We start from the raw sequence: 26,433 nt of genomic DNA on the forward strand, positions 1-26,433 counted from the left end.
GCGCTGATAAGCGGCATTGAATCCCACCCAGATTAGATTTGTGTGCCGAGTAAATAGAACGCCCCACACGAGAGCCGCAACTAGACAAGTACAATCTTTACACAGCTATAAACAAGCTTTGCTTATCTTGCCAGCTGCTTCAAATCTTCAATTGTTGGCAATTATGGCTGGGCGCTCGCCGCCTTATAAATATAAATTATATTTAATTTGCATATCCTTACAAAGGGTAAGCCAAGCATACTGGGCGATTAGATTAGTAAAAGAAAAGCTTCAGGTGGAGTCTAGGATATCTATCATTGGCCTTGACTTGGGCTAGCAACAGGGACCTGCTCTGGGTTTCCTTGCTGCTGCTTGTTGCGTCCATATCTGGGGCGTTTATTTGGTCGACCTGCTGCCCCTTGCTGCTGTTGGCGGTGCTGAGGACGAGCAGGCGTTGCACTATCCTGCCAGTAATCGCTGGTTGTGTTGGGTTTCTGCACTCTGTAAACGAACGGATATGTAGTCTCATTCATTTTGATTATTTAACTCTGTTCTTACCCCTGTACGCCTTCGGGCAGCTCGTCCAGGCTCATGAGGATGTGCAGGCTGGGTATCTGGCGATTGACAATGATTTCCTCGAGGCCCTCCATCTGTGGCTTCCAGTGTTCCTCCACACTTTAATGAGAATTACTAGCAACGATGTGGAATGGCTGCTGTGAAGGGCAGGACTCACCTGTTGTAGGCCATGCGCGTCACCTGGTACAGGGGGTGGCTGCGCTTGAGCACCTCGGCGCAGGATATGGTCTTGACCACTCCCCCACCAGAGCCACTCCACACTAGAGAGCGGTGTTCGCCCTTGTTCAGCGCTGCCTGGGCATACTCAATCACATTGCTCACTTTGGTGCCGCCTTTGACCTACAATTGGAGGCGGGATTAAAGCACATTTTGACTGTATTCAAAGCTGAGTACCAAACTAACCTGCATCCAGAGGAAATCCTTTTGGGTCTTGGGCATGCAGTCATCAAATGGCAATTCACTTTTGCTCAGCTCCCGCTCAACATTCTCCGCCTTGCGGTAGTGCATCATTTTGAGTGTTTTCCCGCTGCTGATCGAAAAAAAATGGGAAACGGGAATTACTTCATGCCATCCGGAATATAATTATGTGGTAGAAGCCCTTAAGCATAACCTTGACGGCCCAATCTGTGCCGAGTGCACAGCCAGCTCGACAGCGAACCACTTCGCTCATCGTAAACTGTCCTGAGCAGTTATTGCACCCGCCCCGTGCCGCCACCTTGGTACAGTCCGTGCAAATTGAATAATTGCTTGGTTTATGAGCCGAGAGACCAAGGGCAAAAAACAAACAAAAAAAATAGAGAAAGAGAAAAAGAAAAAGCTGGGAATAGTGCAGGGGACCAGCTGTAGAGACAACGATTGTAACCTACATTCATTACGGCAAGGAAGAGACTCGAGCCCCAAGAAAATCTCAAGCAAACTACATGAATGGGGGAAACTAATAACTGCCCAAATATTCAACTAATAGAAAATTTACACATCAACAGAAACAAAGAGAAAAAGTTCTCTTTCTGCTTTCACTTGTCGGAATTTGCCGTCTAAAATCGGAAAGACAAACCCTTTGGCAGGGCCATGGGCCCAAGTCCCAGCCCCTTCCTTTGACTAAATGCATTTTGAAGAGGAGTTCAAGTAAAAGTCAATAAAAAAGCATTCCAACAGCAATTAAATGTCCGCGCCTGCAGTAGCGTCAGCGTTTTTCCCATTAAATAGAATTCTGCTGCTGGTGGGTCGGGGGCACTAGACAACAGCCAACCAACCAACGAGTGGCAGGAACACAACGACGATGGCGGCAGCAAGCAGGAAAAAGAAGGCCAGGAAGGGATGATGATAGCCAAAGGAGCATGATGCCACTTGTTGAGGCTGGGGCCAAGCAACATTTTAGCGCAGGATGGCAGGAGGCAGGGACAGGGGATGGCGGCACAAGGGTAGCTGCAACTGAATTCGACAGCAGCAACGAAAGTTTATTAATGAACTTTTACACCCTCCCACTACCCAGCAACTACCAGAACCAGAACTAGAGGCAGCCCAAGAACACAGAGCCAGAGATAATGCCACGTGTCCTACACAGAGCCAACGAGGCAGACGATTCTCAAGGCTCAATGCAGCAGAAAATGAGGAACAAAGCGTTCGCAGGGTAGACTAGAAGAGAAACGGGAAAGGAATGTTCCTAAAGGAATGCCTGAAAATTCCTTCCATCTCTGCTTCAGTCACTGCCTGTCCTGTCCTGTCCTGTCCCATTGACATCGTCATCACCAACGACAACGCCAACGCCGACGCCATCATCATCCGGCATCGCATCGCCGCCATTCCTATCAAGTACGTTTTGAACAATAATTCAATTTGGTGCGGATGTTATTAATAAAACGTTTCACCAAGCCCAAGACGAGCACAAGTGGGAGCAACGCTGACGGCAATGAGCGATTGGTCCTATCAATGCGCTGATGATGTGCCCACACGAGTGTTTCTGACAACACGTACTTTGAATTAACTGTACGAACGGTTACCCAATTGTGGCTCTGGCTCTGGCTGTTGCTTTGGCTCTGGCTTGGGCTGTGGGTAGAGAAAATTAAATGTCCTTAAATATTTAATAGTTGAAAATTCAATTCTGTGTGCGTATACGCAATATCAAGTATACGCAAAGGTTGCATCTTTACATGGGGTCGCAGAGCGTTTTCTTTGGCACTCTTTTCAGCTCCTTTTGCATATCTTCACGCACAGCGCACAGAATGGGGAGGGTGAAGTGGGCCGAGCTATGAATGAAGCGCCGCAAATATTTCATTTATTTGCCATCTCAATCGCACCACAACATGCCACACACCCACCACCAACCCACTGAAGTATGCATTCATTAGACATGCCACGGGAGTCGGGTAAGCAGCAGCAGCAGCCGCCCGATTCGTGGCAGCAGGCCGAGCCAACCGAGCTTAGCTTCTGGCCAAACCACAGAGCAAGGATCATTTTGCTTGTGCAGGCCGTGGCCAACGGTTCAGGAGAAGCGGAAGAAAAAAATACAGCGATTCTCGTCCGATATCCAAGTAAGGCACTGGGCGAGTGAAATTAGTGTTAAACCTGTGGCCTGAAATATGTGAATTTCAAGGCGATAAAACCGCAGTTTAATTACAAACAAAATACAAAAAAAAATCTGTTTACACAAAAAAACCAACTAAGCATTAAAGATACCACAGAGTTTATCCACAGCAAAGCACAGCAGCGTATAAGTACACAAATCTATCAATAGTTTCCATTCATCAAGTTCAATCTAAAATGTGTTCAACAGGTAGAAGGAAAAACAACCAAATCAAGGCTGTGGTGGTACAGAAAATTACGTTGCTAAGCAGCTTCTGTAAAATGCTTTGAAAACCCCAATAATGTGATCGAATAAAATCGAAAAATAAAAGCTTATAAGTTAAGAAAAACCTTAATTAATTGTGCAGAAATTTCCACGCTATTGCACAACATATTTGAATGGATATTGTTGGGTAATCGGAATACAAATTGGTTTAAAAAAACACATAATAGATGGGAACAAAAAAGAATTAGCTGCAGGCTGCTGCTCCCTTTTCAAATCATTTAAAATTCCCGTCGTTAAATAAATTCAAATACGAAATGGCAATATAACATCTCGAGAAATTCATTTATTTTGAAATTAATTTTGTTGTATAAATATAAAAAACATTTTTAACACGCCTACGCCAACGCCTCTCCAATTAATTGATGATTTTCCATCACAAGCGCAGCGTGCGGAAAAATTTTGGGAAAAACAAATTGGACAAAACGGATCGAAGATGGATAGCACTGAATTTCGGAAACGTGGCATGGAAATGGTCGAGTACATCTGCACCTATCTGGAAACCCTGAACGAGCGCCGGGTTACGCCCAGCGTCGAGCCGGGCTATTTGAGGCATTTGCTGCCATGTAAGCAAACAGTTTTCCATTCCAATCCATAATCTTGCTTGCTTGGGGGTTTCCGTTGATCCTCTGCATGTCCCCTCTGGGTTATATTCGCACACAGCTGAGGCACCGCAAGAGCCGGAGGACTGGGACCAGATCATGAGCGATGTGGAGGACAAAATCATGCCTGGGGTGACGCACTGGCAGCATCCCAGATTCCATGCCTACTTCCCGGCGGGCAACTCGTTCCCCTCGATCCTGGGCGATATGTTGGGCGACGGCATCGGCTGCATTGGCTTCTCCTGGGCAGCCAGTCCCGCCTGCACCGAGCTGGAGACGATTGTGCTGGACTGGCTGGGCAAGGCGATTGGTTTGCCGGACCACTTTCTGGCCCTCAAGGAGGGCAGCACCGGCGGCGGGGTCATTCAGGTAAACCAGTCCGCGACCAGTCCGTGATTTACATGCCCTTACATCTTACATCTTGCGATCGATCGACATCCGCAGACATCCGCCTCGGAGTGTGTGCTGGTCACGATGCTGGCGGCCCGGGCACAGGCCCTGAAGCGGCTGAAGGCTCAGCATCCATTCGTGGAGGAGGGTCACCTGCTGTGCAAGCTGATGGCCTACTGCTCCAAGGAGGCGCACAGCTGCGTGGAGAAGGCGGCCATGATTTGCTTCGTGAAGTTGCGCATCCTCGAGCCGGACGAGAACGCCAGCCTGCGTGGCCAGACGATCTACGAGGCCATGGAGGAGGACGAATTGCAGGGCCTGGTGCCCTTCTTTGTGTCCACCACCCTGGGCACCACCGGCTCCTGTGCGTTCGATAATCTGCCCGAGATTGGCAAGCAGCTGCAGAAGTTTCCCGGCGTCTGGCTGCATGTGGATGCCGCCTATGCGGGCAACAGCTTCATCTGCCCGGAGCTGAAGCCGCTCCTCAAGGTGAGCGTATCCTCGCGTAGCCTGGCGCTCAGCATCGAATATATTCAGCAATATCCGCTCTGCAGGGCATCGAGTACGCCGACTCATTCAACACGAATCCCAACAAGTGGCTGCTGACCAACTTTGACTGCTCGACTCTGTGGGTGAGGGATCGCATCCGTCTGACATCAGCTCTGGTCGTGGATCCGCTGTACCTCAAGCACGGCTACTCGGATGCGGCCATCGACTATCGTCATTGGGGAGTTCCACTCAGTCGGCGTTTTCGTTCGCTGAAACTTTGGTATGTGAGCAAAAAAAAAAAAATGTATATATAATAATAATAATCATCATTATTGGTACCCCCCGAGCCCCGAGCCCCGAAAGACCCTCTCGAGTGTCAAGTGGTGTGAATGAGTGTTTGTTGACTATTGTCAAAAACTGAATTGATTTTGTCGATTGGCCGCGTGGAGTGTGTACCGCTGCTCGCCGGCCTGGTGTCTTGTTTAGGCCTTACTTTTTTGGCCACGTTTTGCCTGTCATGTATGTCACGCTCGACGCCGCCGCGCTCATTATTTGCTTGCGATTTAGTTGTAAAAACATTAAAATCCAGTCTTGACACAGTCCAAAGGTCTGTCGTCTGTGTGCCACGGGAATGGCATCTATCCGAATGAGATGAATCAATACGTAGATAACACACAACACACATACTATAAGTACAACAAATGTGTGGCTGCTAATGGTTTCCTGTCGGATCAGTTTAATTTGTATTTTTGGCGGATATCTATCCCCGTCGTCCATTTCGTTTCCTTGCAGGTTTGTGCTGCGATCCTATGGCATTTCCGGGCTACAGCACTACATACGTCACCATATCAAATTGGCCAAACGCTTCGAGGAGCTGGTGCTCAAAGATAAACGCTTCGAGATCTGTAACCAAGTCAAGGTGAGTTACATTCGGCTTGTGGCTTGTGCTTTCATTTCGCTTCGCTTCGCTTCGTTTCTTTTCTTTCCCTTTAAATGTACTCGTAATTAATCATGCTCATGTCTGGGTTCAAAGCTCTTTTGTGTACAAACACCAACAGTTTCTGTGTGTGGGCTGTGTCTGGGATTTTCAGTGTGGCAAGTTGTCCGTCCGTCCGGTGGGTGTGTTATTTGTGGGGTGTGGGGTGTGGGGGCAGAGCAAAGGTTCGGCAATGCCCAGTCGAAATTTGGAAATTGATTTGCCAGTGACGCAAATATGAGTGCCTAAACGTTGTCTGGCCAGTGGCCACCAACAAATCCATGCACCCGCAACCCAAAACCCAGAGCCAATTACTACTACGAATAGTAGCAAACGTGCGGAATAGCACGCTAAATTCCCAGCAGCAGAGACCAGCGCAAAAATTTGATTTGATTTCTTTCTGTTCGCTGTGGCCCATTGAAGTGTTTTGGCATAATTGCCACAACAAAATAGTTTAGAGACAGGCCACACACACACACGCAGGCACTTAAGTGATTCATCGAGTGCCCAGTCGGGCAGCTACTGGCTGACGGATGCTTTCAGATGCTGATGGAGGGGATAATCAGCTGCAGTTGGATAAAATACTGCAATCCATTGGGTGTATAGGTGACAGTTTGAACCTAGAGTAGGGGGTTCTCTGGGGTTTCAGATTAGATTCACTCCCAATCAATTAATGGATTCCACAACGGTAGCTAATCTCAGCATTTCCCCAGCTTGGCTTGGTGTGCTTCCGCTTGAAGGGCAGCGACAAGCTCAACGAAAAGCTACTGAGCATCATCAACGAGTCGGGCAAGCTGCACATGGTGCCGGCCAGTGTCAACGATCGGTACATCATACGATTCTGCGCTGTGGCCCAGAATGCCACGGCCGAGGACATTGACTATGCCTGGGACATTATTGTGGACTTTTCGAACGAGCTGCTGGAGAAGGAGCAGCACGACGAGCTGTCCGATATCATCAACCGCAAGAAGCAGGACACTCTGGCCCAGAAGCGGTCGTTCTTCGTGCGGATGGTCAGCGATCCGAAGATCTACAATCCAGCCATCAACAAGGCCGGCACACCGAAGCTGTCCATGGAGCTGCCATCGCCGGTGGTGAGTCGCGGGAATGCACCCATCATTCGCACCCAAAGCTCTGTGGATCACAATTCGTGGATATCTTGGCCGCTGGCCTTCCTCTTCAACAGCGGCAACAACGAGGACAAGGGCAACAATGTCTCGCTGCGGTGGGTACCATAACTCCACCCACAGAAGTACTTTCATTGGTTATCCACCTGCCTCTCGCTCCCTTCCTGTTCGCAGCTTCCGACATCTGGACACCAATGTGCGCCACTCATCGTCGCGCCGCAACTCCGGGGCTGGGTCCTCGCCCTCGCCAGAGAACGAACTGGAGCTTGGGAATGTCCAGCAGGAGCAGAAATCACCACGCAGGTCGCCCATGGTCATGCGCAAGGCCTCTTCCACCCGCGATAATCCCAACTAAGAATATCAAATATATATATATATATATTATGAGTATATGCGCCTCCTTATCCCTGGCGCTTAGTTGAATTATATTGTAGACAATTTTACGATATCTAGTAAGACATAAATTCAATATTCCCCAGGCTTCTCACGATCTCCTCCCCCCTCTAATACCAGCGTAGCAAAACAAACCAACAAACAGACAACAAAAACACGCGAATAACTTTCTTGTTAATGAATGGCAATAAATTTCATTTCAAATTCGTAAACTCTGTTGGGGGGGTATCTCAATGGGGCAAGGTTGCAGGTTCTCGTAGTAAAGGTAAGCCAAATGCAGGAAAAATTCAACCTTTGGGTTTTAATTAGTTCATTGGTATTTTTCTATCTGTTAAATCATTGAACCAAATTTGTCTTAAGAATCTTTATTTGATTTAAAAATATATTTTTTGTGAGCAAAGTTCCCCCGTTTTTCTGCTGCTTTTTCCGGATGTGTGTCACTGACTCGAATCCACCTGGAAGATGCCACAAACAGCTAACAAAAACGAACAGAAAGTATACGAAACGTATACGCGGTAAACACACTTATCCTGTGATTTTTTTTTTCGCTTTTCGCTTTGCCTTCGCGAAGTAAACATACCGCGAAGATAATCTCATCTTGCTGATGCCATAGATATGACGTAGGATTGGCGGATCGTCATGGATTCGTATGAATATTTGAGTGAATATGGGCATGGGCATTATTAAATGGATTATGACTCAGAGAACGCCCCACAAGAGAACTTTTTAAAGGCAAAGGCAATTAAGAAATTTTGAGAAAACCAAAAACAAATATGTGTGTGTGCATACGGGGACTCGGAGGGGGCGGGTAAAGTGTGGCATCTGCTATGGAGGTGCGGTGTGCAGTTTGATTTGTTTCTCCCGGAGCTTCTCCTTCTCCACGAACATTCTGACCAGCTTGTTCACATAGGCCTCCTTGACGACGGGCGAGTATTGGATGAAGTGTTTCTTCTCAATGTCCCAATTCAGATAGCTTGGCGCCTCCACGTCCTTCGAAGGATTGCCGTATGTCAATTGAGTGCCTGCAGCTCTCTCATCCTCCGATCGACCAGTTTGGCCCCTGTTCGGGTCGAGTGTATCAACGGGGAGGACATTGGGAATGCTTTCCGCTCCATACGTACTGCCACTCTTGAGGGCTGGTGTCAGCTGTGGCGCCTCTTCGGCATTGGGATTTGCCCCGAACGCGTTGTGTGTGGCAGTATTGGCCTGGTCGACAGCACTCGCTTGTTCCGGCTGTTGCATTGGAGGACTTGCCTGCTTCATCATCTGTTGCAGCATTTTGTCAAATCGGTGGCCAGGTGGCTTTGATGTTGCTGCTGCCTGATCCTGCCTCAGCCGACTGGCTGGCATTGAGACCAATCGTTGCTTCATCTCCAACAGCTGTCGCTCCTGTTCGTCCTGCTTGTGTCCGGTCTGCCCCATGGCCATCAGAAGACCGACACCGGGATATATCATGCTCTGTTTGTTGTTATCAACGAGTCGGTTCTTTCTGGTGGCGTCCTTTTGCTTTATCTTCTCCAGCATTATATCCAACTGGTTCATCGCATGCGTCCCTCGGGGCAGAAGGCCCCTCGCATTGCGCATTTCGCGTTTCATTTTCTTTCTTTGACGTTTTTTGGTCTCGATGCGCTCCTTGATGGCATCCAGACCGGGCTTGATTACCGATGTGTCTTTGAATCCGACTGATATGTAGCCATGTCCCTGCAGGTATTCAATGGGTGACTCCCAGTTCTTGATCAGGTCCCGAACCACCTTATCGTAGGAATTTTTGAAGCCCAGCTTCCTCAAGTCCGTGCGCTCTGCATTGACTTTCTTGGCCGTATCCAAGCCACTGTAGGCCAATAGATACCTGCGTACGATTTCCGTTTTAGATGGTTAATAGTCGGGAGAGAATATTATTATTAAATTTACCAAAATAAAAGTCGCATGGCAGTCGGGGCTCAAAACAGTTTGGGATGGAAGGAATTTGATAAGCTATACAGATTGAGATTTTATTTTGGAAATTCATTCAAAGCAAAGTCAAAGCCAGGCTAAAAATAAAACCCTGTTAAATCTTCGCCATTAACAATTCATCGTAAAACGCAACATCATGAAATTCAAACTACTATCCATATCGTAAAGTTCACTCGCCCAGTAAACCCAACGATCTTCTGCTACCTGTCTAAAAAAAGGCTTAAACAAACATCAATCAAGAGCGCCGCTTAACTTTTGCATTTCAATGATGACAACAACAAATTAGCATGCCTAAACCGAATCAGAATGAATGAAATGCCTAAGGTATGATGGGGCCACCAATGCAAACAGACGAAATTGCCAAAAGTATAGAAGACGCCCGAAAATTTATGCAACATCCGTCAGCTGTTGTCAAGCGTGTGCTTATTCAATTTTCAAGAGAAGAGAAGAGGAGACTTTGGAACGATCATTGAATGGTTCGTGTTTGGCTGTGCCAACTGCCATAATTAATGGGCATGGGCAGGGGCAGACACAGACAGACACAGAGCCAAACACCGAAAGCGTTAGCCGGGGCTCTCCACAGAGACATCCCAAGCCGCACGTAGTGTGAGCCAGCAGCAGCAGCAGCAGCAGAGGCTGCCCACAGAAGGCGGATGGATGGATGATGGCAATGGCCCTCAAGCATTTTGAAGTGTGACCGCGTAAACTGAATATATTTTTATATTTAGACGCACGACGTCATCTGGAGCTGAAGCTGGCGGCTGGAACTGGCGATGGCACTGGCGATGGCGCTGGTGCGGTGAATGAAAGTTTAGGCAAAGCTTCGAGCCGCAAAAAAAAATAAGAGCGCCAAAATACGCCAAGTCATGGTGTCTCTACACCGTTCTCTCACAGTTCGTCTTCCTTCGGCTCTCTTTATCGCTTCGATCTGGCGCGTGCGACGCATGAATCATCGCCTCGCATGGCTCTGCTGCAGCTAGGGTGGAGTGGAGTTCTGAGAGACAGATGAGGAGTGTGCTCAAATGTGGGCTGTGAATCCTCATGGATATATTTTGCGCGCATCACTGAATATTATTTATGGGCGCTCGCTCAACGTCAATTAACACCCATTTCCATTTTGTGGCCGGATCTACTGCTGGCAGCTCAATCAATCGCAAATTCTCACCATGTGGAGTCAATAGCCACTGGCAGTTAGAAATTGTTATTAAAAGTTATTAGAACATGGAAGATTTTGTGGTGGCCAGGAGTTACGCCTGCCTCCACCTAATGACAGGGAAATCCATTCATTAATTTCTACCCATTCACCCCACTCCCACACACACTCATAATCTTTCACACCCACTTGCTCGCTTGCTTGCACCCTGAATATATCAGAGAAAATAACTCAAATTCATTTTGCAATATTTGTTTATTTGTTTGTTTGTTGTTTTCATCATGATCCACCTAGCAGGAGATTCCGTGAAACAATGGGCGTTCTTCACGGCTACGTCACAAGTGAGGACTGTTGCCAGGGATTCGTCATGCCTCATGCCTCATGCAACACCTGCTCCGTGCCAACACCTCTTTCCGTTAACAGATTTGATCAATATTTGGACAATTATTTGCCAAGTTGTTGAGCAAGTACTTTGAGTGATTCCCCTGCGCCATGGTTGATGCTTGCCCAAAGACATCGACCGATGGAAAATTTTGGCCATTGTCTAGAGACTTAAGGGAGAGCGGAAAGAGAGATGAGAGAGGAAAGAACAAATTTGCACGTGACTTTTTTTTCCCCCTATTTGGATAATTCTGACAGCTTCGAAAGTTCCCCTAAAACCCAAACCACAAAATTAATTCAGTTTCGGCTGACATAAAAGCAGCTCAAAAGCAATTTAAAAATCATAAAAATTCAACGCTAATTTGAGACGAACGAGCGTATTGAGGTAGGCAAGAAATAAAGAAAGAAAAGGGTTAAATCAGATAGAGATAACACATATATGTAGCACCTCCACCTACTCTCATCATATGGTACATGCATTCCCTTGATTTCCCCACCACACATCATTGATTTCTATCACCCCTAAGGTGTAAACTATTTCTGGTCTCTAACAAACATACAATTAAAGATAAATGCCCATTCGTACAGCATCAGAGTTCGTTAATGTGGCAAATTATATAGCAAATGGCGTATCACTCACCAAAATAATAATGGCAAAAAACTAAAAAACCCTTTCACGCCAGGCCAGGGACTTTTTTGTTGTACAAATCAAATGCAAAAGCGCCGCTGAGGCGTTCCGCTGGAAGCGACTGCGAGAGAACTGAAAGAAAGAAAGAGGGCGGCATAATGACCAAAGCGGGTTTCCCAGCCAACCGATCGGATCGACCAAGTTGAAATCTCCGTGCAAGTAATTTGAGAGTGATCACGAGACAGTGAACGTCAATAGAGCACCTTACATACAGGTAAACAATGGAGAGAGAGAGAGAGCGAACAGTCAAGAGCCGAGAGTACACGACGATGCGAGCGGCACACGAAGCCTCCCAGTAGTACAGTTTCTATATAAAGACGAATGCAGCATCGGTGTTCAAGTCATTCGCGCAAAGGAAGCAGAAGCTGCATGCGAGCAAGGCACCCACGTGATAACGGGATAGTACAGTGATCGAGAAAAGTTTGTGCGCTCTTGAATTGTGTTGAAACCAACCCCCAAAGAAATAACAGTACATACATACACCCAAAGCGAACGAGGTGCCAAACAGTGTTAACAGGGGAAAAAGTGTTAATTAAATTACCAAAATGAATGTGGAAGAATTTCGCAAATATGGCAAGGAAGTGATCGATTATATATGCCAGTATAGCAGCAACATAGAGGAGCGCGATGTGGCACCAACACTGGATCCGGGTTACCTGAAAAAACTACTCCCAGGTAAGCAGAAAACAAAAACAGAAAATTGAATTGGAAATCAATCACTGGTGGATCTCGCGTAACTGAACGGATTTCAAATAGAATTCTTCCTGGATTATATTCCAAAAACTCTCAAAACTATTTTGCTTACACTGTGAAGAGTTTGTGCTTTGCACATCAGAATGAAGGGCTTATTTATAGAGCAAGTGATAAATTGTATACAGTAATTAGCAAACTATTCCTAAATAAATTGGCAATGAATCCGAAAATACCTACAATATTTCGCTTCGCACAAAATAATTAAAGAAAGTCGAAACGCCAAAACCGAAACCACTCGAAAGCCAACTTGTTGTTAAATCATGTTGACTAATTGCTTCGCTCTGCAACGGCAAGTGAATAATGTACGAATATAAACTATTCGAAAATCCCCAGCAATCCCACACACCCACGTACAGCACGGGGTACTACATACATGCCTCAACAACAAGAGAGGCGCGGGCGTGGGCGGTGGGGACCCAAAGCATAATTGGGGCACACACTCAGCAGCCGTCTTCGATGAAGTTGGCAGGCTGTGGCAGGCAGGCCAACAGCAGTCAGGCAGGGCAGGGCCGGAGAGGAGAGGAGAGCGGAGGAGATTTCTGCCGAATTCCGCGCAGTTTGTTAAGTTAAATATTTACGCCCGAATGGACGCCGCAATTCAACGCCGGGTTCAACTAAACAAATCAATTAATTATGCATACGCAAACACACACCTTCGGCCTTATACTACTCGTACTACTCGTAGATATATGGACTTACTTGTTGATCATTCAACTCACTGCCAAAAATAACAAATTTACCATAAATATTGATGTCTGCCGGTCCGCTGCTGCTAGTCTTTATAGGTGATAAAAGAAATATTTAGTAGGCACCACCAATATATATACATATATCCAGGCTGACTCTTTGTTTATCCCCACAGCGGACGCACCACAATCGTCGGAATCATTCAAAGATGTGCTCGAGGACTTTGAGAAGAAAATCATGCCGGGCGTCGTACACTGGAACCATCCCAAGTTCTTTGCCTACTTCCCCTCGGGAAACTCGTTTCCCTCCGTCCTGGGGGACATGCTGAGCAGTGCCATTGGATCGATCGGCTTCAGTTGGGCCAGTTGTCCGGCAGCCGCCGAGCTGGAAACGATTGTGATGAACTGGTACGCCAAGGCCCTGGGCCTGCCCAAGGCCTTCATCACGGATGCACCGGGCAGCACTGGCGGTGGAGCGCTGCAGGGCTCGGCCTCCGAGTGTGTCCTCGTCTCATTGATTACGGCGCGAGCTCGAGCCATCAACGAGCTGAAGGGTCAGACCACTGTGCACGACAGCGTCTTCCTGCCCAACCTGATTGCCTATGCCAGCCGCGAGGCGCACTCCTGCGTGGAGAAGGCCACCAAGATGGCCCTGGTCAAGCTGCGCATCATCGACGCGGATGTGCATGGACGCATGCGCGTCGATCTGCTCCAGCAGGCCATACAAAATGATGTCAACGCTGGTCTGACGCCCTTCTTTGTGGTGGCCACGGTGGGCACCACGGGAGGCTGCGCCTTCGATGACATCACAGAGATCGGCAAGGTCTGCCGACAGGTGTCCAGCATTTGGCTGCATGTGGATGGCGCCTATGCAGGCAACTCCTTCATTCTGCCCGAGATGCGCGTGTTCTCAGCTGGCCTGGAATACGCCGACTCGTTCAACACGAACCCCAACAAGCTGCTCCTCACCAACTTCGATGCCTCTGCCCTGTGGGTGCGCGATGTGATGAATCTGAAGAGTGCGCTCAATGTGAATCCGCTCTACCTGCGGCACGAGCACATGAGCGGCGTGGACTACAGACATTATGGAATACCGCTGAGCCGACGATTCCGGGCCCTCAAACTCTGGTTTGTCTTTCGCATTTACGGCGTAAAGGGCCTGCAGGAGTACATACGCAACCACATGGCCCTGGCCAAGAAGTTCGAGATGCTGGTGAGGAAGGACGATCGGTTTGAGGTGCGCAATGATGTCCACTTGGGTCTGGTCTGCTTCCGCATGCGGTAAGTTGAGAAAACTGAGGCTTTCCACAAGAATTCCTTATAAAATCTCCGTATTTCCTTGCTCACTGCAGAACTGGCGACGAGCCCAATCACACGCTGCTGGCCATGATCAATCATTCGGGGAAAATGCACATGACGCCGGCCAAATTCAATGGCCGCTATGTAATCCGCTTCTGTGTCACCTATGAGCACGCCTGCGAGAAGGACATCCTCGATGCCTGGAGCCAAATCAAATGCTTTGCGGAGGAGATCCTGCGCGACAATCAGCTGGAGATCAGCTCTGCCCCGGCCTCACCAGAAGCAGAGCGCACCAGCTCAGAGCCGACGGCACCTGTGGCCGGCAAGCCGCCCATCAAGAAGAAGCTGACGAGAACCAAGTCGCTGCGCTTCTCCTTCACACGCAGCATCTCGCGGGAACAGTACCAGAATCAGAGCGAGCATCTCGGTGATGGCGCTACACCGATCCTCGTGGTGGACCCAAAAACACTACAGCAGAACTTTCAGAAGGCGGCAGAGGAGAACGAAAGGTTAAATAACATTAAGAACGGGAACACCGCCAACAGCAATGCGAAGCTCAAAGATATATCAGATGTGGACACCGATGAGGCGAGTAATTGAGTGGGTGGCCTCTGGAAAGGATTTCCCGACTTACCTCGAGATAGTATTAGTTGTGTGTGTGTGTGCGTGTGAGTGTGGAGCTGAGATGAGGCCAGTACCTAACGTTGCTGAACGTTGAATTTAAGTACACTTATTTATGCATTTAGAGCCTAAGTTTCGCCGCTGAATTTCATTCGATTCAACTATGAAGTCATACCATTTTGTATTTGATATTATTTTGTATTTACATCTAGTGAACTATCATGAACAAAAGCACTTATTTATAAACATTTACTGGCATTTGATATGCACATTTTCTAAAAAAAAAAAACAAAAAATCATGTAATTGATTGGCTCCTGTGGGTTGTCTTTCGTAGTTGGAAAATTGAATTTGTTGGGGGCGAAGGATTTGATTGAACAGCATTCAATCATCAAACAGTATATTTGATATGGAAATCTCTTATTTAAACTTTTCAAATGGGCTCTAGATATGGTATGTATGCCAGGGAAGGTGATATTGGATGACTTACCACGTTCTGGTTTTTTGTGCTTAAAATAAGTTAAATTACCACAAAAATATAAACAAACACACTCAACTTCACAACATGTGATTACCATCGATATGACCGGCTTTTTGGGCTATCGATATGTCGATACAGAAATATCGGTATTTCTGTTCTTCTGTCGTTATCGATGCATCGCAAAAACGTAAACAAAACGCTGCCGGCACGCGAACTTCTTAAATTTGTTAAGCAATTCCATTTAAATAACTTAAAATGCCCAACTGGAACCAAATTCAGTCGCAGCTGCGCAGCTCCAACAATCCAGTCGTCTTTTTCGACATAGCCGTGGGCACAACCGTGAGTGGATTGGACATACATATGTATGATTGTTTAACATATTTATTTTAACCATCTTGGCATGCAGGAAATCGGGCGCATGATCTTCGAGCTGTTTGCCGACACAGTGCCGCGGACGGCGGAAAACTTTCGCCAATTCTGCACAGGAGAGTATCGACCAGATGGTGTGCCCATTGGCTACAAGGGCGCCAGCTTTCACAGAGTAATCAAGGATTTCATGATACAAGGCGGTGACTTTGTCCAGGGCGATGGCACCGGCGTTACCTGCATCTATGGCAACACATACGCCGATGAGAACTTCACCTTGAAGCATGACTCACCTGGCTTGCTGGCCATGGCCAACAGCGGCAAGGACACCAATGGCTGCCAGTTCTTTATCACCTGTGCGAAATGCAACTTCCTGGATGGCAAGCATGTGGTATTTGGACGCGTACTCGACGGCCTGCTGATTATGAGAAAAATTGAGAATGTTCCCACGGGGCCCAACAATAAGCCCAAGCTGCCAGTGACGATTTCGCAATGCGGACAGATGTAGAATGGATGTTTTTTGGTATTTGGATTTTGTATAAATAAATAAATGTTGCTATACAGTGTCTGTAAACAAAGCGTCTTGAAGCGAATTTGCTATTTTCTAAATGTCCTTGTTGAAGTACGACGAATAGCCGCCCGACAAGACCTTCTCCTTTCGCAGTGTTCTGCAGTCCTCGATCATGAAACTGAAAAATAATAAATAATATTAAAGAAGAGCATACGGAGTATGGGAGATTTGCAAACTCACTCGTAGTAAAGCGACACCAGAGGGACAGTTGCAAAATGCCACAGCGCATGGGCATCGAGAATCCAGCATATGGGCGGAAAGTCCAACAGCTCGAGGCTCATGGCCAGAGCAAACAGCACGTAAAAGCGAAGAATCCTCTTGAAGTAGGGCCGCCGGGTGCGCACTCGATGACACCAGATGAACCAACCGACGGCGGACAGCACTCCGGTGGCAATATTAACTTTCATATTGAAGGAATAGTTGAATTTGCCGACACTCAGATAGGCAAAGTAGTTAATGTAGTAGGAGACAATGGCCAGCGTGATCACACCGCGTAGGAACAGCGAGTATCGATGAAGCATACGCATCAGCATGCAGTAGAATGTACAGAGCACTATGGAATAGGCGAAGGCATAGTCCAGCAGTTCAGTCAGGGGAAAGTCTCTCGTGTGGAATATTGAAGACCAGATCCAACCATTGAGACACGTCTGCAAATGCAACGTTAATTAGTGCTAATAGTAGACTATTTAGTACACCCCACCACTTACCACTCCGAATATGTGAGCGAGCATGTAGCATGGGCTATCTGGACGCACTTCTCGGCGAAATTTGCTCAGCATTCGGAGATGCATAATGAAATTTAGTATTGAGAATATGACTGAGGCTGGCTCCTGCATTCCCAACATTCTCAGAAATGGCCACTTGCCATAGAACTGTGGTATGGACCAGCCTCGTTCCGCAAACGCAGCCACCGTCCTCCACATGCAGCCATACTGACACTCGTCTGCACAGCTCCACTGAAAGATCTGATCGAATATCGACTGCTTATAGAAATTCACAGCCTGCTCCTGTATTTCCAGGCCGTCTGCGAAAAGAACGAAGGCTGGTCAGGTGCAATCTATGCTGTTGATTTGAATAATTTATTATGCTCACCCGCAGAGCAGTTCTGCCGCTCGCAGTTCTGGCGGCAGTTGTGAAAGAACTGAGTACGGTCGCCATTGGAGGCATGGCCCAGGGCAATGGCACCGACCAGCAGCAGTAATATTGCACAATAATTAACACTAGGCATTGCTTATACACTATTTAAATGGCCGCTGTCCGCGGCACTTGAAACTTCTTCCAAATATTCGTCCTGCTAGCATTTGCCTAGAACTGAACCTTACAGAATCGCAGGTATTGAAATATACGATATATATATGCCATCCCTAAGTGTATATGGTGATAGGTATCGCACGGGCAAAAACATTCTTCATCTCTATTTACTTTACTTCTGTATTGTGCGGACTTTAATCGTGGAAAACTAGTTAAAATGTGCTCGAGAAATGTTAAAACCAGCCAGTGAGGCTATTTTGGTGTACTTAGGGATGAACTCGGATAGCTTACAGCCTCCATCGAAGCCATTGCAGGTGTAATTTTCCCTAAGAGAGTGGGCGTCGGAGGGGAGTGCGAGTGAGAGAGAGAGAGTGTGTGGGAAACTGGTGCAATATTATTAATTTGTAGGCGATGCATCTGCCAGATCAAAGCCGCTTCACACGTGCCTATATTTAGAGCATGACTCATGGTCAGCAAGTGGGGAGTGCTCTGCGATCTCGTTAGATAGAAGCTCTGCCTCCAATGTCCAAGTATCAGACAACGAATAGTGATGCCATCGCCTTGCCCGCGCACCCACTAATACCGAGCAGGGACACTAGGGATCCACGCAAGTCGCAAAGTAATAAGGTAGGTTATTGGCATTGTTGTTAGCATCAGCCAGACCAGACCTTATCTGATTCTCTCTATTCTCTACGGATCAGCAACGGGAGCCATTCGTATTCTTCATAATGCGATTAAATTTGAAAGCTGTGATGCTCGTTCTAACCGTGGCCGTGGTGGTGATAACCTTAGGCGTTTATATGCGATGTGCCGCCTTCTCATTTTCACCGGACTTTGTGCGTCAGTTTAATCGGCACCATGAGAGCCAGGCCTCCAGCGCGGCGCTAACCTTAAGTGCGCTGCAGGACATTGAGTGCTCCATCAATCAGGAGTACAGCGTTCACTGCAAGCGAGATGAGAACGCCAACGAGGTGTACGTGCCCTTCTCGTTCCTGCGCAACTACTTCGATGTCAGTGGAGCAGTCACAACGAGCGGCACGGAGGTGGCCAAATTCAATTGGATGCACAGCACAGCCAAGGTTAATCTGCCCAAGGGCAAATACGATGCCCGTGGCGTGTTCATGTACTTTGAGAACTACAATGTAGAGGTGCGCGATCGGGTGAAGTGCATCAGCGCCGCCGAGGGAGTTCCTGTGAGCACGCAGTGGGAGAAACGTGGCTACTTCTATCCCACGCAAATAGCCCAGTTTGCCCTCTCGCATTACAGCAAGAATTTGACGGAGCAGCCTCCCCGAGTGCACGCTCTGGAGGATGGCGATGGCTATCAGATGGACTGGACAACGCCCAAGACCAGTAACATGACACGCATCTGGCATCATAAGTTCAATACCAGCGTGGTTCAGTTCGAGACGGCCATTGGCTACGAGAGCGCCATCAGCATTGCCCTTAACCAGACACTGGATCTACTTCTGAGCGTGGATCTGCTCCTGGTTACCAACAGCAGCAGCCTTATGGTCACGGTCCAGAACCGGGACACCAAGCACAGCTATAACCTCCATTATATTCCCGCCGATCTTCTGCTCAGCGTGCAGGACTCGAATATCTATTATGGCTTGGGTGCATCGGCTCTGAACAAATGGCGCCACATCACCCGGGATCTGCACATCGATGTTCAGAAGGGCATCGTTCTCGGGGACAAGCGATCACCGCTCAAGGTACGCCGCTCCGATTTGGAAGTTGTGTCTGTCGCCTTCCTGGGCATCGGCTTCTACGACAACATCACGCTGTCCACCAGCGAGCATATGTCACATTTCTATGATGCTGCCGAGTGGTTTGTCCACAATCAGGACCCCAAGTCAGGTGGCTGGACGAATCCGGTGCGCCGTAGTCTCAATGGTTTTGCTGAGCTGCGTCCAGGCTGGATTTCGGCCATGGGCCAGGGCCATGCCATATCCGTTTTGGCGCGAGCGTATTGGCACTCCGGTGGCGATGAGCGGTATCTCAAGGCAGCTGCAGCAGGACTCCAGCCATACAGGGTATTCTCGCAGGACGGCGGCGTTCTGTCGCAGTTCATGGACAAATTCTATTGGTGAGTTGTCCACAAGCATCTGTCTTCGGCTTCTAATGTGATGTTTTCGTATCAATAGGTACGAGGAATATCCCACAACGCCGGCATCCTATGTGCTAAACGGTTTCATCTATTCCCTGTTGGGTCTCTACGATCTGAATAGCACGGCGCCAGCTAAAATCGCCCGCGAGGCAGGCCAGTTGTTTGCCCAGGGCATGTACTCGCTGAAGAAGATGCTTCTGCTATACGACACGGGCTCCGGCACCAGCTACGATCTGCGGCATCTCAGCCTGGGTGTGGCACCCAATTTGGCACGCTGGGACTATCATGCAACGCATGTGAATCAGCTGCTACTGCTGGCCACCATTGACAGCGACCCGTTGATTGCACAGACCGCTGAGCGCTGGAAGGGCTACATGTTTGGCAAGCGGGCCAAGCACAACTGAGAACTAAGGAAACTGGCGACCTATCGTCGTCGAAAAAGTGATATTTTGTAAGGCTTAAGCACTATGCTTAACCATTCTAAATGGTTGCATCTTGTGTGGCTTGCCCTTTCCACATCCCCACACACTCCCGACTTGGTTATTGTTTCGCCCATCGCTTCTATGATTTTTTACCTCGTCCTTGTGCTTAATATTTGATTTATGAACTCGTTGTATGTATTAAGCTAATCTTTAATGTTAAGCTAATGTACCTTTAGCTTCGATTGCTGTTTGAAATCATCTGTTGACCCATCTTGATAGCATAATTAATTCCCAAAAAAAAAACTAGATGCACGCGTACTTCACTGGACAATATCGATCAAATGAATTAGAAACTTACACTTAACCTTCGTAGTGAGACTTTTTTACTGCGCAAACTAAGTAGTGTTCGTTACACTCCTCCTCCCCTGTATAAAGTAATGTGTAGAGAGCTTAGCGCTATAGTTGTAGAATGGATAGACACCCCATATTGTACGTAGATAGTATCACTTGGATGCATATTCGGTATTCTTACCAGCCACATATATTCCTCCTTACCGGAAGCGGAAGAGGTAATGTTGAACATACATAAGTGCACGATACATACGATAATAACCATTTTCTATATGGTAAGCATGTAAGTTAATGTAGCGTAGGCCACTTGAGGATATTTTCATACTCATCTCGACCTAAACGATGCCATTCCACTATTCATTTTAATTTGTATGCCCTGGCAGAGAGTTCATTTCCGACTCCATGTCTATCTGTCTGGTCCATCAGGCAGTACAGGCGGTAGGATTAATCAATTTGCAAGGGTATCTATAGCCTCGGCATGCCGAATCTATCTTTCTTAATCGTTACACCTAAGTTTTCACCTTGGCACTGAGCAGAATGGATCAGTTATCCGTTGTATACTTTTAAACCCAAATACGAGACTGTTAACAAAAGCCAACTATTAATTTTGTCTATTGTGTTAAGTGAATGTAATTTAATGTACTTAATTTATGTCTTGTGTACTCGCACGTGGCACTATTCACATGTGTGTGTGGTCGATGGTGCCAACGTTAAAATTCTTTCTGGAGCGTCTTCTACACACCCCAAGTGTCGTGTGGGTATATCATGTTATTTGCACACAAAACGACTTTGCGTAATGTTTATTTACAATTTGGTTAATTTGACTAACAACGAAATATAAAACGACTCTGTGTCAATGAAATGTACAAATACACGTTCAACTTATGTTATTAAAGAGAAGAGGTAATCGTTTGGGCCTGGCACCGTCAGGATCTCTGGGAGGTCAGCACGTGCGAACGAATCGAGGGCGGACCATTCCGACGACGCACTTCCGCAATGAAGGCGTTCTCCATTTGGTCGCATATCAGGTCAAAGAATATGTTGGCCACGTTGCTGTGCAGCAGCGATTTAAATTCAAAGGACACCTTGAAATCTAAGACGCAGGAGTTGGGTATGTCTTTCAGGCCCGGACTGAAACGCCATTCGTTAAGCAGATAGTTAAACAATCGTCCATCGTGGCACTCGGACTTGACCAGGCTGGGCGACTCCAGCGTCACCATCGATGTGTACGCCTCGTTCAGTGGTGGAAAGCCAACAATGAGGTCGGCCTTGAAGCCGCCACCGCATTTCATTACGGAGTGCACGTGCGATCGCTTCACATAGGGCACAAATTTGTAGTAGTTTCTCACATCGGCGACGACTGTGTACATGTCCTGCATGGAGTACCTGTGGATACATACAGTTGTTAGGGCGCTGCTTCAGGGCGGGGGTGGCACTTACCCCACAAGCTCCTTTTTGGTGTACCAACGATTCTTGCTGCGGAAATCATTGAACGTTATGTAGGACCTTTGGATGCTGTTGGCGAAACTGCGCTGCTGGCGACAGCTGCAAAGGTTAAAGCACGCTCTCAGTGACACAGACAATTTTGCTAGCCAAAAATAACAACTCTCCCCTTGTTGTTGAGATTATGTAATTGGCATTTACCTGCTGACCTTGTTTCAATAAGGGGCCTCAGGATTCTGACGTCCAGGACTTTGAGTTTGCTGCCCTTTAGCATTTTGAGCAAGGCTAGATTGATTGGGATACAAGATATATTGAGGTGTTTACGTTCCCTCCAACGTCCGTCCGTTTGTTGTTTTTATTTCGTCGTCCATGAGAAACCTAACCCACTCAGCACCCCTCTATTAAAACAGATGAGTAACTTGAGTTAAAACGTGGAAGCAAATACTGTTTTGATAGGTTTTGTAGTTCCTCTTTACTTATAAAAAAATATTATAAATATCTTTTACCTGAAATGCGTAACAAAAGTTTCAAGTTTGATAATATTCATTCGTGCGTAAGCTGAAATAGTGGGTCGACAATGGGCTAAATGTTATCTGTCCATGATCAGAAATCATATTCCTCGATTTTGATATTCGCTTTAATATTACTAGCAAGCAAAGACTCTCGGCCCTAAACATATAATTTTATCCGATAGATACATAAATTTTCTACAAGATTGGCAAGTTTTCAGAAGTCCTTTTTATTGGATTATTTACATATTAAGGTTCAAACAAAAACAACATAAAACGAATGTGATGTCGTTTTGTGGCGCTGCCAGACTCGTGCAATTCGTAGTTGCTGCGGGCTGCCATACCATGATATTTTGCTACCCGTTTCATTACCGATTCGCTTTGAACCGATCTGGCAGCTCTAACAACAAAAGTAGGAAAAAATGAAGAAGATAAATTTTCCGCAAATAGGAAGAAGAAAACCCTCTCAGCCTAAAAAAATAACAATCCCTTAATGTATTTTGTTTAGGATTGGCTAGTTTTCAGAACTATTTTTAATGGGATTATTTAGATAATAGGGTTCAAAAATAAATATTTTACTTGATTTGTTTTGTCAAGTGTGACCAGAACCTCAGAAACGTCATTTTCAAAATATGCCGATGGCACGCCATGCCCGATTTTAGCCTCTTTAATTCGCCATTTAACCAAAAACAAATAAATAAACTATATTTATCGAAACTACTTGTAAGAGTCACGGGTCACTGTCGTGATATTTCGTCATCACGAGCATCTCTATTTTGGGCATTTGCCAACACTGCCCGGAGATTGAGCGAGTGGGAGAGAGCTAGCAACAGACTGCTCGGCCGACACACACGAGCAAGAGAGAGCGCAATATTCTGCCGTTTTCAACGCAGACTGCAGCGCCGCCGTCTACGTCGACTCGCTTTATTTCTGCGTTGCGTTCAAACTAGAGCTGTGCTGCTTGCTTCACGCGCTGCTACTGCATTCTTGGGAAAAAATTTCACTGTTGGCAGCGACTGAGAAATAAAATTGAAACGTCGACGTTCCGTTCCTTCCTCGGAGAAGAAACCCCCTTCGGAATAAAAACAAACACTAAGCGTGCGTTCGCGCCAAATATTTATTAACAATTAGCAAGCGTAAGAAGCAAAGTGAGTGTGCCCCCGCCCTGCCCCCCTTCCAACGAGTTCGAGTGGTCAGCTTCCATAACTCAAGTCTTGTTACCCACCCGTCCCCAGTGCATACACTAACGGCTGCCATCGAGATGGACAAGCTGGATGCCAATTTGGAACAGCAGTTTGATCTGAATCTCATCGAGGCTGTCAAACTGAATCCCGTCATTTACGACAGATCGCACTACAACTACAAACACTTTGTCCGCAAAGCCCAGACATGGAAACAAATCGCCGAAACGCTCGGAGTGCCTGGTAAGTGAAATTCGTTATTGTCCGACGACTGCTCGACTCGACTCCCAGTCCCAGGTCCAGGTCCAGGTCGGTCCGTGGTATATTTCACTAGAGATACGGTATGGGGCAGAGACGTCGCGACTGGTGGTGCCCCAACAACAACAAAATTGATTAATTCTGCACGGTGGGTGGGTTGGGGAGGTGGAGGGGGTCGACAGAGGGTGAGCTAGCCGACGACGACAGTGGCTGAGACGGAGGCGGTGGCAGAGAGGCAGCAGCAATGGCAAGCAAGTGTAAGTGTACAGAAAACGACGCAAAAGTGAACGTTGGCGACAGAGACGGTTTAAGAAATTACAGGAGCGTAGCCAGCGTAACAGGGGTAGTTTTTCAACATTTAACGACCCTCGTTCGAATCTTTAGCTCCGCCCCTGCTCTCTCTGTCGGTGTAAAAGGCCTCTGTGGCAGTGTGCGCAGTCCATATTTTTGAAGTTGCTGTACTTTGCCGTCGCGTCGCAGTAGTTGTCTCTGTCGCACTCGCAGTTATTCTGCTTGCGCTGGCGTTTATTTTTGTACTCTGCCACAGCGCCGTTCGTCTGCATCTGCTGACAAACACACACACACACACACGCGAAAACACAACGGCACACAGAAACAGCTACCGACCAGGCAGCTTTCGTTTCTTTTTCACGAGTATACCAACAAAATTTACCGTACAACCACCCCCATCCCCACTCCACCCTCCCTGTTCGTATTTTTAATCGAAAGATTTTAATTTTCGTATATATGATGCACTTTTATCGCATTTTTTGTGAGCTTTTTCCACGGATTATGCAAGACATTCAACATGGAAAAGTTTAAGCCGGGACAGTCAATTAGACAATGCCACAGGTTTCCTTCGTCTTTGGCAGTGGGTGGTGGGCCGACTTCGTAGTCGAAGTCGGCAGTAACGTCACCGTCAGACATCACGTCAACGCCTCTGCTGACGCAGCTTGGAAGCTGCTGCGGTGCGACTGCTGCTGCTTCTGCTACTGCTCAACAGCTGCTACATAATTGCAGGAGTGTGAGTGTGTGTGGTAGCAGTAGCAGCAGCAGCAGTGGCAACGCGTCGCGACGCTTTGTGGTTTGTTTTGGTTTGTGATTTGATGCTTTTTTTCCCTCCCCACCTGTCACATGCAGTGACATTGCTACCACCCGCCGGGGTCAGTAGTATTTGGTGGGGGCTTGATGGGGGACCTGGAACTGGACTTTTACTATGCATTTTCATTGAAGAAATAAACTAATTTCATGTTTCCCAACAGAACAAAAATGTACAAAGCGATGGAAGAGTCTGCGCGACAAGTTTGCACGCGAGATGAAGCTGTGCCAGGAATCGCGCTGGCGCTACTTCAAACAAATGCAATTCCTTGTGGACTCCATCAGGCAGTACCGGGAGTCGTTGCTCGGAAAGTGTGCCAACGGCAGCCAGGGCAACCAGGTGTCTGATCCGCAACAGCAGCAGCAACAGCAGGCCGTGGTGGACATCTTTACACAGCCATTCAATGGCAGCGCCACGACCTCGGCAGGGGCATTGACCCATCCGCACGGTAGGATTGACGACTTTCTACCATATGTATATTTGAAAGTTATTTAAATTGCGAAATTATTTGCAGAAATCACTGTTACCAGTGATGCACAGCTGACGACTACGGTGGGCAAGGAGCAGAAGCCATATTTCTACGAGCCTCCGCTTAAGCGGGAGCGCGGCGAGGAGGAGCACAGCGACAACATGCTGAACTCCATCAAGATTTTCCAGAACACTGTCTCCCAGGCGGTCAGCGCTGAGGATCAGTCGTTTGGCATGGTCGTCACAGACATGCTCAACACGCTGGGCGTGCGACAGAAAGCCGAGGCCAAGGTGCACATCATCAAGTATCTGACGGACATGCAGCTACTGGCCCAGCACAACAAGTACTAACTATCGGGCGGCGGTCACCGACAACTGCTTCAGCTGCTGCAATTGGAGAGTGTCTTGTCCTGAGATCAAAATAACTGGCAGCCACCCCCCACACACACACACATACACATACAAACACACACACACGAACGCTTGCGATTCGTGCGCGTTTACTTTCTCTAGGTTATAACTATTAAAAGTCAAACTAAAGTTTAAAACTAGACCTTAAGCCCTGCGGCAAATATATATAAATACATATATAGATCATAATAGTACTTCCCTTAACCCAGACGTAGACAAACATATATATATTTATATGCTTAGTTGGCCCCCAGGATCGATTCAATTCGTGCCCAGTTCTCAGCTCTGTAAAAACAAAAACAATGATGAAAAAAACCGATTATAAAATTATGCGTAGCATTTGTCAAACAACAATGGGAAGCACTTCCTACGCGGCGATGTAAATTTTTGACTACGATTTAGTTGTAACTTGCCATCGGGTTTTAGATGTAATTAAGTACTTGCAGATACGTTATATTATTTTTTTAAGTTCTGTTGTAATATGCTGAAAACGCTTGAGAGATACTTTGAAATGCTTTAAACAAGTACGTCATTAAAAACCATTTTACATAGTGAGCGCATATTACAATCTTTATATGGATATACTTAATATAAATAGTTGCC

The 26,433-nt window shown here is 47.1% G+C and overlaps 9 protein-coding genes across 13 annotated transcripts; 5 read left to right on the plus strand and 4 right to left on the minus strand.

The window, feature by feature from the left end:
• Positions 1-183: 183 nt before the first annotated feature.
• Positions 184-15,503, minus strand: LOC111077729 (ribonuclease P protein subunit p25-like protein). Its single transcript, XM_022372109.2, has 5 exons — positions 15,400-15,503; positions 958-1,084; positions 713-894; positions 538-654; positions 184-480 (listed from the first exon to the last, which is right to left on the minus strand). Exons 2-5 carry the CDS (start codon positions 1,063-1,065, stop codon positions 294-296), a joined length of 594 nt encoding a protein of 197 aa, XP_022227801.2. The 5' UTR covers positions 1,066-1,084; positions 15,400-15,503; the 3' UTR covers positions 184-293.
• LOC111077723 (tyrosine decarboxylase) lies at positions 3,029-7,574 on the plus strand. Of its 2 annotated transcripts, none has more exons than XM_022372098.2 (8): positions 3,029-3,086; positions 3,789-3,966; positions 4,064-4,371; positions 4,447-4,881; positions 4,947-5,161; positions 5,674-5,800; positions 6,571-7,082; positions 7,159-7,574. In XM_022372098.2, exons 2-8 carry the CDS (start codon positions 3,837-3,839, stop codon positions 7,337-7,339), a joined length of 1,908 nt encoding a protein of 635 aa, XP_022227790.2. In that variant the 5' UTR covers positions 3,029-3,086; positions 3,789-3,836; the 3' UTR covers positions 7,340-7,574. The 2 variants fall into 2 exon arrangements, with proteins under 2 accessions (XP_022227790.2, XP_022227792.2); XM_022372100.2 differs by having other exon boundaries at positions 3,037-3,086; positions 3,784-3,966.
• LOC111077726 lies at positions 7,716-9,365 on the minus strand. Its single transcript, XM_022372103.2, has 2 exons — positions 9,289-9,365; positions 7,716-9,226 (listed from the first exon to the last, which is right to left on the minus strand). The coding sequence occupies exons 1-2, from the start codon at positions 9,303-9,305 to the stop codon at positions 8,203-8,205; spliced, it is 1,041 nt and encodes a 346-aa protein (XP_022227795.2). The 5' UTR covers positions 9,306-9,365; the 3' UTR covers positions 7,716-8,202.
• Positions 11,883-15,223, plus strand: LOC111077724 (aromatic-L-amino-acid decarboxylase). The gene is made up of 3 exons (XM_022372101.2): positions 11,883-12,227; positions 13,168-14,272; positions 14,344-15,223. The coding sequence occupies exons 1-3, from the start codon at positions 12,098-12,100 to the stop codon at positions 14,888-14,890; spliced, it is 1,782 nt and encodes a 593-aa protein (XP_022227793.2). The 5' UTR covers positions 11,883-12,097; the 3' UTR covers positions 14,891-15,223.
• A 56-nt stretch (positions 15,504-15,559) lies between the features above and the next one.
• Positions 15,560-16,336, plus strand: LOC111077730 (peptidyl-prolyl cis-trans isomerase H). The gene is made up of 2 exons (XM_022372110.2): positions 15,560-15,729; positions 15,797-16,336. Exons 1-2 carry the CDS (start codon positions 15,646-15,648, stop codon positions 16,262-16,264), a joined length of 552 nt encoding a protein of 183 aa, XP_022227802.2. The 5' UTR covers positions 15,560-15,645; the 3' UTR covers positions 16,265-16,336.
• Positions 16,262-17,660, minus strand: LOC111077727 (post-GPI attachment to proteins factor 3). Its single transcript, XM_022372104.2, has 4 exons — positions 17,420-17,660; positions 17,035-17,351; positions 16,508-16,974; positions 16,262-16,445 (listed from the first exon to the last, which is right to left on the minus strand). Exons 1-4 carry the CDS (start codon positions 17,553-17,555, stop codon positions 16,361-16,363), a joined length of 1,005 nt encoding a protein of 334 aa, XP_022227796.1. The 5' UTR covers positions 17,556-17,660; the 3' UTR covers positions 16,262-16,360.
• A 51-nt stretch (positions 17,661-17,711) lies between these two features.
• LOC111077725 (D-glucuronyl C5-epimerase B) lies at positions 17,712-21,343 on the plus strand. Its single transcript, XM_022372102.2, has 3 exons — positions 17,712-18,205; positions 18,280-19,667; positions 19,726-21,343. The coding sequence occupies exons 1-3, from the start codon at positions 18,101-18,103 to the stop codon at positions 20,090-20,092; spliced, it is 1,860 nt and encodes a 619-aa protein (XP_022227794.2). The 5' UTR covers positions 17,712-18,100; the 3' UTR covers positions 20,093-21,343.
• On the minus strand, positions 21,230-22,278 carry LOC111077728 (coenzyme Q-binding protein COQ10, mitochondrial). 3 transcript variants are annotated; one of them, XM_022372105.2, is made up of 3 exons: positions 22,114-22,278; positions 21,902-22,006; positions 21,230-21,847 (listed from the first exon to the last, which is right to left on the minus strand). In XM_022372105.2, exons 1-3 carry the CDS (start codon positions 22,176-22,178, stop codon positions 21,388-21,390), a joined length of 630 nt encoding a protein of 209 aa, XP_022227797.1. In that variant the 5' UTR covers positions 22,179-22,278; the 3' UTR covers positions 21,230-21,387. The 3 variants fall into 3 exon arrangements, with proteins under 3 accessions (XP_022227797.1, XP_022227798.1, XP_022227800.1); XM_022372106.2 differs by having other exon boundaries at positions 21,907-22,006; positions 22,114-22,223; XM_022372108.2 differs by having other exon boundaries at positions 21,907-22,006; positions 22,106-22,198.
• A 1,047-nt stretch (positions 22,279-23,325) lies between these two features.
• Positions 23,326-25,877, plus strand: LOC111077690 (transcription factor Adf-1). Of its 2 annotated transcripts, XM_022372058.2 has the most exons (4): positions 23,326-23,561; positions 23,649-23,837; positions 25,115-25,399; positions 25,466-25,877. In XM_022372058.2, coding segments are annotated over exons 1-4 (780 nt in total). In that variant the 5' UTR covers positions 23,326-23,560; the 3' UTR covers positions 25,771-25,877. The 2 variants fall into 2 exon arrangements, with proteins under 2 accessions (XP_022227750.1, XP_022227751.1); XM_022372059.2 differs by having other exon boundaries at positions 23,326-23,837.
• The last annotated feature ends 556 nt before the right edge of the window (positions 25,878-26,433 follow it).

The sequence above is a fragment of the Drosophila obscura genome, unplaced genomic scaffold (assembly GCF_018151105.1).
Source record: "Drosophila obscura isolate BZ-5 IFL unplaced genomic scaffold, ASM1815110v1 contig_25, whole genome shotgun sequence".
Lineage (NCBI taxonomy): Eukaryota > Metazoa > Arthropoda > Insecta > Diptera > Drosophilidae > Drosophila > Drosophila obscura.